This window comes from Nicotiana attenuata, unplaced genomic scaffold (genome assembly GCF_001879085.1).
Source record: "Nicotiana attenuata strain UT unplaced genomic scaffold, NIATTr2, whole genome shotgun sequence".
Lineage (NCBI taxonomy): Eukaryota > Viridiplantae > Streptophyta > Magnoliopsida > Solanales > Solanaceae > Nicotiana > Nicotiana attenuata.
Window position 1 is genome coordinate 152,502 of NW_017671152.1, and position 9,173 is coordinate 161,674.

At 34.4% G+C, this 9,173-nt stretch overlaps 1 protein-coding gene across 1 annotated transcript; it reads left to right on the plus strand.

Annotated features, from left to right (window-relative positions):
* Positions 1–2,346: 2,346 nt before the first annotated feature.
* On the plus strand, positions 2,347–8,127 carry LOC109206284 (endoglucanase 18-like). The gene is made up of 8 exons (XM_019369095.1): positions 2,347–2,638; positions 2,866–3,078; positions 3,996–4,196; positions 5,086–5,163; positions 5,246–5,398; positions 6,351–6,459; positions 6,575–6,741; positions 7,500–8,127. Exons 1-8 carry the CDS (start codon positions 2,399–2,401, stop codon positions 7,908–7,910), a joined length of 1,572 nt encoding a protein of 523 aa, XP_019224640.1. The 5' UTR covers positions 2,347–2,398; the 3' UTR covers positions 7,911–8,127.
* Positions 8,128–9,173: the final 1,046 nt, after the last annotated feature.

Genomic DNA, 9,173 nt, shown 5'->3' on the forward strand with positions numbered 1-9,173 from the left:
ATACGCGTTTTGCAAAAAAAAAAAAATTGCAAGAGTACCTACTTTTCGGGTAACTTCAGACATACGGGGCCTGAAGTAGCAAGAATTTATGTCTGAAATTTGAACTTAAGAATTTTTTGCCTGAAGTTTGACCTTCTCAAAGTAAAACTTCAGATATCTTCGTCTGAAGTTTGGCCTGACTTGCAAAAGCAATCAAAAACTTCAGTTCGTAGTGCGAACTTTAGAGAAATTAATCTGAAGTTCTTCAGTTTGTAGTGCAAACTTCAGATAAATTAGTCTGAAGTTGTTTAGATTGTAGTGCGAACTTCAGACAAATTCAGCTTGTTATATTTGAACTTCAGATAATTTTTCCTGGCATGATAGTTGCAAACTTCAGAAAAAAATTAACCTGGTAATGTCTGAAGTTTGGCCCTGCAATCCCAAACTTCAGTTGATGCTTCTTCAAGTTTTGACAATAAACTCTTGTTTTATTATTTGCGTACTTTGTGTTGGGATGTATTGATGTTTGAGAGGCAGTGGCGAGTCTTTCTTTCTTCTTGATATGTTGCTTTGTCCAATTTCCAGAAATGATAACATGTGTAACTTACAGGATAACATGTTTGAGAGAGAAAAGAAGAAGAGGAAAAGAAGAGGAGGAAGAAAGGAGCGCATAGGTCGCAGGATCTGAAGTTGTCAAAACTAGGGTATAGGTTAAATAAGTTTAAAAATATGAGTATATGTTAAATGGGGGCAAGCAAATAGAGCGCCCATGCAATTTTTACCTTTTGTTAGGTAGGTAATGTTGGACTAGTAAAGATTACATCTTATACGTGCATGCTTTGCACAAAATTGACCCATACAGAAAGCATAGCCTTCATTTGTAGGAAGTAAAGTTTGTAATTGTGAGGACTATGACGCTAAGGAGTGGGTTCGACATCTCACTCCATATATAGCTCTTTACGCTATCAATCTACATTCCACAACAAACAAGTCATGTCATATATATATATATATATATATATATGCAATTTCAAAGATTGCAACTTCCAAGTAATGATTTCCTATACGTTGTGGGAAAGTTATCAACTTATCGTATACAAGGCAAAGAAAAGGAAATTGCAGTCCCTCATGTTAACGGACTCATTAATTGTGTTTCTTTTTAAAGTACAATTTCTTATGCTATTACCTTGTAAATCCATGAGTGACAGCCAAGTAATCATAAATCATATGGCTTGTTGCTTTTGCTTATATGGTTTTTAGAAAGTAGTATTAACTCACATATGAATGTGAATACGTATCATATGGAACATGAAGCCTAACCTCTTCATGTTAATTTCTTATTTATGTTATTAACCATATTTAATTTGTTGAACTGTATGTTATGCTACGATCCGGTTATATGATGTTGTTTGCAATAAATTTTCAACGTACGAAAAATAAACTGCAATCACAAAAGAATAAAGTGATTGATTTTAATGATAAACATTGCAGGTATTACAACTCTGTTTATCCATTGATTCTTTCTCCGAATTGTTCTCCGTGATTCGAGGGCTGGATCGGCTAGCGTATTTTCGAACGTAGGATGATACGGACCTCTCTGGATTATTTGATCTCCATGAAAGTCAATCATTATATGTATATTCTTCTTCAAGTATTTGATTATCAAGAAGAACATCTATTGGTCGCGATATTATTTTATAACTTTATCCCTTTGCGAATATCCCGAGAATTTATTGAATTTTTGAGACGTCTCTTAAAGGGAATATATATTCCTTTATATATAACTGTGTGTTAGGGTTTAGAGTAGAGTAATCTCCAAGAAATCCTGATAGACTCCTAGGAATCAAGAGTCTTCTAGTATTTTGAATTTAGGATTTAGCTTGATCCTTTAAAATTTCGATGTCTATATTTTTGGTGTTGAGATATACTATAATTAAGAAACTAAAAAATGTGACTTTTTAACCGTTTAAATTTTTAGATGAGTTGGTTACATATTGCAACATGGAAGTAAAATAATCAAGATTTCAAATCTCACTGCAAGCCTCTCAAAAACCAAATTCTTTAATTTTTTGTTGGTGTTGAAAAATTCCCACAAGTAACTTTTTTTTGTTGTTGAGCCCTTAGGTGAAATCAAGTTCTGTATCTTATGCTAAATATATTTTCTAGTAATCAAAATCTTAAGGATATAATTTTAATTTATACAGTTCTATGTTAATATCTCCTCAACCCACACGTATCATTCTCACGTGGCGTAGTTCTCTAACTTCCCAACATTACTTAATGGGTGTGCCCCAGATATTGCGCTTCTTTTTTAACTGTCAATTTCGTTACTATCTCATATCCCTATAAATACTACCAACAACATGACCAAACTCTAACATATTACTGAAGATCAAATAAATCCTAAACCTTATAACTAATGGCCTGTTCAACTATTTGGGTGGTTATATTATTTTGCATTTTGGCTGGTCCAATAATTGCTTTAGCTGAAAAGAATAATGATAATAAGTTAGCAGCCAGCTTCACAGCTTCTGATTACAAAGATGCAATTGGTAAAGCTATCTTATTTTTTGAAGGACAACGTTCAGGAAAATTGCCAGTTTCTCAAAGAGTCAAATGGAGAGGAGATTCTGCACTCATCGACGGCAAGATTGAACATGTATGAGTTTCATATATAGCCATAGGAGGTCACGTGTTCAAGCCGTAGAAACAGCCTCTTGTAGAAATGCAAGGTAAGGCTGCATACAATAGACCCTTGTGGTCCGGCTGGCCCTTCTTTGGACCCGCGTATAGCGGGAGCTTACTGCACCGAACTTACTGCATACAATATTCTCGATTTGTCTTATGAAAAGAATTTTTGTTCAATCCATTAATCTATTTTATTAGGTGAATTTGATTGGAGGCTACTATGATGCTGGTGACAACGTGAAATTTGGATGGCCTATGGCATTTTCTTTAACCTTGTTGAGTTGGGCTACAGTTGAGTATCCAACAGAAATCTCTTCATCAAACCAACTTGTCCACCTCCAACGTGCAATTCGTTGGGGCACAAATTTCCTAATCCGAGCTCATACTTCAAGTACCACTCTCTATACTCAGGTAAAAAACCCGACCCTATCGTATGCTTTTTTTTTTTTTTTTTTAATCATTTGGTATTTAGAATTCACTTATTCGACTATTTTGTATTCGCATTGCACAAATGTCGAGAAATGCTTCCTATCATGATTTTTTCGATAGGTATCGAACCTGACATTTTTAGTTAAGGGTATAGAAGGACCATATTCATCCCACTCCCTTGTGCTGGAACATATATAACATGGTTATTGTCGAATTACGAATACCCTTTATCAAAAAAATTAAATTAATAAAGATGAAACGCAATTGTTTATTTATTTTAGGTCTACAATACGACCTCTCAAATGTGTGTCCTGCCTCTTTTTAATGGTCTAAGTGTGCGGAATTTTTCCCACAACGGATGACAATGAGAGTGAGACCTGAATCTAAGGACCCGTTTGGCCACAGATTTTGGTGGTTTTTTTTTGAAAATAAGTGTTCGAAACCTATGTTTGTTCATAGAACATGATCATTTTTTGAAAAAAAAAAAAATTGAAAATTTTTTCAAGTTCCCAAAAACTGGTTCAGGACCGAGGACAGTTTTTGGGTGAAATTTTTTCTTCCACTCATAAAACTTTAATTATTTTTTTTCAAATAAAATGCATGTCCATTACAATTTCAACTTTCAAAAATTATTTTTCAATATAACTTCGAAAACTCATTTTTCAAGTTTCAACCAAATCTATGTCCAACCGCCAGCCAAAACTTTTGTCTGCTACAATACCATATTGAATTATTTGTTATATGACCAATCGCGTCGTATAAAAATTAAGCTATTAGAGAAGAGACGCATTTATTTACTGTTTTGGTCTGCAATGATTATAATCTTCATTATATCTAAAATTAGAATAAATAAGGATTTAATTATGTAATTTATATGAACAAAAATATTATATGCACAGGTTGGAGATGGAAATGTAGATCACCAGTGTTGGGAGAGACCTGAAGATATGGATACACCTCGAACACTATACAAGATAACTTCCAATTCTCCAGGATCAGAGGTTGCAGCTGAAGTAGCAGCTGCTTTTGCCTCAGCATCAATTGTTTTCCAGAAAATAGATTCCAACTATTCTACCAAATTATTACGAAGATCAAAATCTGTAAGGAAACTCTAATCAGTTTAGATTACTTTGATATTTCTACTAAGTAGTAATTATCTCCTATTTTTGCCCTTCCCATCTTCATCTAATCAATATTTAGAAGAAGTAATCCAAATAGCCGCCCACCCAATTACTTAAACTAAAAAAAAGCCGGTGGAGGTATAATATATGCATAATTTATGTATTATATATGTATAATTATGTATAATCAATGTATAATCTATATATATAGCTAGAAAAAATAAACAATGAATATGACTGACTATTTGTGTAAAGATTCTTTTTTGTTATAGGTGTCAAATTTGGCCCATAAAAATATAAGCCGCACATACTTGGGCGGTATGTATTGGGCATATATATATTAATGAAAAAATGACACTGTATAGCTGAGCTTAAAATAATAGCCAAAAATGTTTTTTTGTGTGTGTATATATATGTTATATAAAATATATATAAATTTTATACACTTTTACTGCTATCGAATATAAATAGTTTCGGCCGCGGTCTAAAAGCGATCTTTGCTCTATATTCATTGGAGAGTCATTTTGGGCATAGAACTCAAGTTAGCCCATTTAAAAGTTTGTGTCAATTTGGTTTTGAATATGTAGCCCAAATTGATTTGTTTGATATAGTCATAATATGTAAAAGAAAAAGCTTTTATCAATTTAATTTTAAAATAAATTATAAAAAAAGAAACAAATAAATGAATAATAACAATGAGTTGGACGAGTTGAGTTGTGATCCATTTTTGTAGCCTGACTCGCTCATCCTTGACCCAAGCAAACTTTGGACGTATATAACACAATCAATTATTAATTCAACATGCCTAAACGTAACTTAACTTGCTCATTTGACTCTCAAAATTCTCGTTTCCTCGTTCCGTACACAGCTATTTGCGTTTGCTGACAAGTATAGAGGATCTTACCAAGCTTCTTGCCCTTTCTACTGTTCTTACTCAGGTTATCAGGTAATTAATTTCAATAATTTAGGCATAATTAGTTCTTTTTTCCAATCACAATTTTAATTAGTGTTTTCAATAATTTTCAAAGGATGAATTGTTGTGGGCTGCTGCTTGGCTATACAAAGCTGGTGGAGGAAACAACTATTTAAACTATGCTTCAAGCAATCAAGGCTGGAGTCAGGTTGCCACTGAATTCAGTTGGGATAACAAATTTGCTGGAGCTCAAACTTTACTAGCTAAGGTTAATCCTTTATATTACTATACTACATGGCGCTCAAGATCAATATTGTAGTTGTCAGGGTGACATTTTGAGTCCAAACCTATTTAATCTGTCAAATCCGCTCAAGTTCAGGCCGGTCATTGATCCGCCCATTTATTGAACTCAGTCCATCTTGACCCAACTCATCGTAGTCCATCTAAAGCTGACCTGATTTTTAGCTAAAAGTGACTCATGAGTAATTTTGCAAAAAATCTTTAAAATAATTTTTTTTTCTTTGATATATTATACATGACTATAACAAAAGAAGAAAAAAAAGTTTTTTTGATAATTAAATAATTCATAAGAAAACAACACACATTAATTAAAGCTTGATAAGAGTTGGACGGATGGAGCTATGACCCAAATTTTAGTCCATCTTGACTCAATTCATCTCAGTCCAAGTAACTTTCGAGCGGGTTAATTTATTGACTCAGTCCATTTTGACCGGTCCAAAATCAGTCCAACCCACACATTTGACTTCCTAGTACGTATTTCTTAATACATTAAATTTAATTTCACTAATAGTGAAAAAAATATTTATTCGATCAAGTTACTCATAAAATAACTAGAAGTACTAAATCTCGATGTAAACATAAATTAGTAACCTGGTAAAATGGTAACTAATTCGTTATCACAAGCAGTGGCGGATCTACATACTGATTTTGGGTGCTCAAGCACCCATTAACTTTGACAAGATTTTGTAAATTTGTATAGGTAATTACAAAAATATTTAGATAAATATTGAGTGAGCATCCATAACTAAACTCTTTTTTCCTCTTCTTTCAGAATTTTTATAGTGAACACCCACGATTTTAAAATCCTGGATCCGTCACTGATCACAAGTTAAACGGCACTTACAGATAGTGTACAAATATATTTGCACTGTGTACGCTCAGTTACCGAGTACATATTTAACATTCTTAATTATCATCAGGAGTTCCTCAATGGGAAGAGCAATTTGGAAAAGTTCAAAAATGGTGCTGATTCATTTGTTTGTGCATTGATGCCAGGAAGTAGCTCAATACAAATTAAGACCACCCCTGGTAATTCATAGTTTAAAATCATACTTTTTTTCTTCAATAAACTTGATATATGTATTTGAATAAGGATTTATAAATAATATTCTAATACTTTCTGCTACAATGTTATAATTTGCAGGTGGACTTTTATATACTAGAGACAGTAGCAATTTGCAATATGTGACTGGTGCCACCATGGTACTATTTATGTACTCTAAAGTCCTTGAAACAGCTGGAAAAGGGGGAGTTACATGTGGTTCAGTTACTTTTTCCACCTCCAATATCAAAGCCTTTGCAAAATCACAGGTCAAGTATAATGAATTTTTATTTAACTTGCTATAATAGATTAATCATTAACCAATATTATAGGTCTCCAATCATTGCTTATTAATATAGAAATCATGTTGTTATTCAGAGGTGTGGAGTTAGGATTTTAACCTTATGGGTTCGAGATTATAATACTTTTAAGTTAGTGGATTTTAAAGTAATAATTTGGACATATTCATTACAAAAGGTAATGGGTTCAGCCGACTCGTAAACAACATTGTGGCTCTGCCCCTATTGTTAGTCCCTCAATTTCAATTTATGTGAACTTATTAATATTTGGGACTCAAATAAGATTTTTTTAATCACTTTTTATTGTAAATATTTTTTAATATTTTATATTCTTAACTGTTGTGATTTACAGTACTTTTTATGCAGTATTTTTAATATGTAAATTCTATTTTAAAATTTCGTGTCCGAATTTATAGAAAAAATTAGTCACTTTGACCCTCGTAGTCCAAAAGGTTCACACAAAATGAAACAGAAGAAGTATTTTTGAAGTGACCTGATTGTATAAGTGCATAACTCAAGGGGTATTATTATCACTTTTAGCATGCGCCAGAAACTATTTACATCTAGTAGTCAAAAAAATGTATAAAATTTGTATAATTTTTGTATATAACATACATAATGTATATATATATACAAAAAATATATAAACTTTATATATTTTTTGGCTATCATTTTTACGGTGGCTATTCAGTATATCTTTCCTAAATTCAAACTATTTAGTTTTTCAGGTAGACTACATACTCGGAAACAATCCACTTAAGATGTCATATATGGTTGGTTTTGGGAGCAAATACCCAACACAGCTCCACCACAGAGCTTCATCAATCCCTTCAATATATAATCATCCAACTAGGGTGGGGTGTAACGATGGCTATAGCTCATGGTATAATTCTAACAATCCCAATCCAAACACACACGTCGGCGCGATCGTAGGCGGGCCAAATTCCGGCGACCAGTTTGCTGATTCGAGATCAGACTACTCTCATTCTGAACCCACGACTTATATGAATGCAGCTTTTGTAGGATCTGTGGCTGCTTTGATAAGTCAAGGCAGTGAAATAGAGCAGTCTTTGCAAATGCCGGAACTTAACAAAACAACATTATATGATAGACAAAGCACCAAGAATATTTCATACTAAAGAATCATGATCCAATTATATTAATAAATGTGTACATATTTAATTATATTACTGTATTTGGTAGAATAATGTGTATTATACTATTATTATCTTGATGTAAGAATCATCTATGGTGATTATTGTACCTGTTTGACTCAAAAGTTGTTTAACACTTTTTAAGCAAATCAATCAATATAGATGAAGATCGAAAGACAGAATCATAAAAATAGAAGATCGAATGGAAACAATGTTTGGGAGGTTTTATTGATTATTGAAATTTGCCCTACCTCTCCTTGGAGAGGTTCAGGAAATTACAATCAAGTTGTCTCCTTCATCCATCGTCGAAGATGAAATCTCCCTCTCTTTGTATAGGCTCAGTCTCTCTTTCATGGAGTTCTTCCATTATTTTCACTGTTTGTGGATCATGGAGAGCCCAGCCCCTCTTTAAGAGGTTCTTCTGCCCTCTATTTATAGTCCAGAACTTCTCGTGCTTATCATACTTTATTTGGGCCGGGTCGGGGAGGTGACCTCCCCTCATGGAGAGGCCTCGACCTCGACGCTTATATCGTAAAAGTGATTAGATGAAGTCGAGTTCGTTGATTACTACTGCAGGATGGTTGGGACGATATCATTGCCGCCGTGATCGTGTGGTCAGATTCTGACCAATACAGTTAGTCCCTCCGTTCGTCGGGGTCGTATCTTACCGACCTCGGTGGACGGATAATGTTTGCGACGTAATCGTGGAGGGAGTCAGATTCGTGTATTTTTCTTTGGTCGCGTTATAAATTTCGAAACTGCCCTGAGGCGTCTTTCTAATATTCTTATGCCGTCACGACGGTTTCGAAACCGGAGAGCCGGTTGATAAACGAAACGTAGCTTTGTACAAGCAGTCACAATGGCGCACGTTCCCGAGAAGCTGAATCGTTTCGTGCCCGACCAGGTTCTGGCGGCGACCGTTGGTTTTCGTGCCCTGGAGAATTTGTGTCTTATAAATTGAAGGGGTTTGTCACTCGTTTCTCACACTTCATCGCTCGTCTTCGAGAGAATTCCCAGAATATCTCCCTTTCTATTAGTTTGAACTCTTCTTGACTCCTTTGCTCGCAGCAATCTTTAGCTTTCTCGCTTCTTCCTCAAAGTTCCTTCCTCCTCTTTTTGTGAGTTAAAGATGACAGGAACTTCTTCTCACGATAATCTTCCGGCTATCTCTCCGGCGGCTGGGGACCCTGCTCCGGCAGACGGAGACGTAGAACCGATGGAGTGCGAAGATGCTCCTTCAGTAGAGGA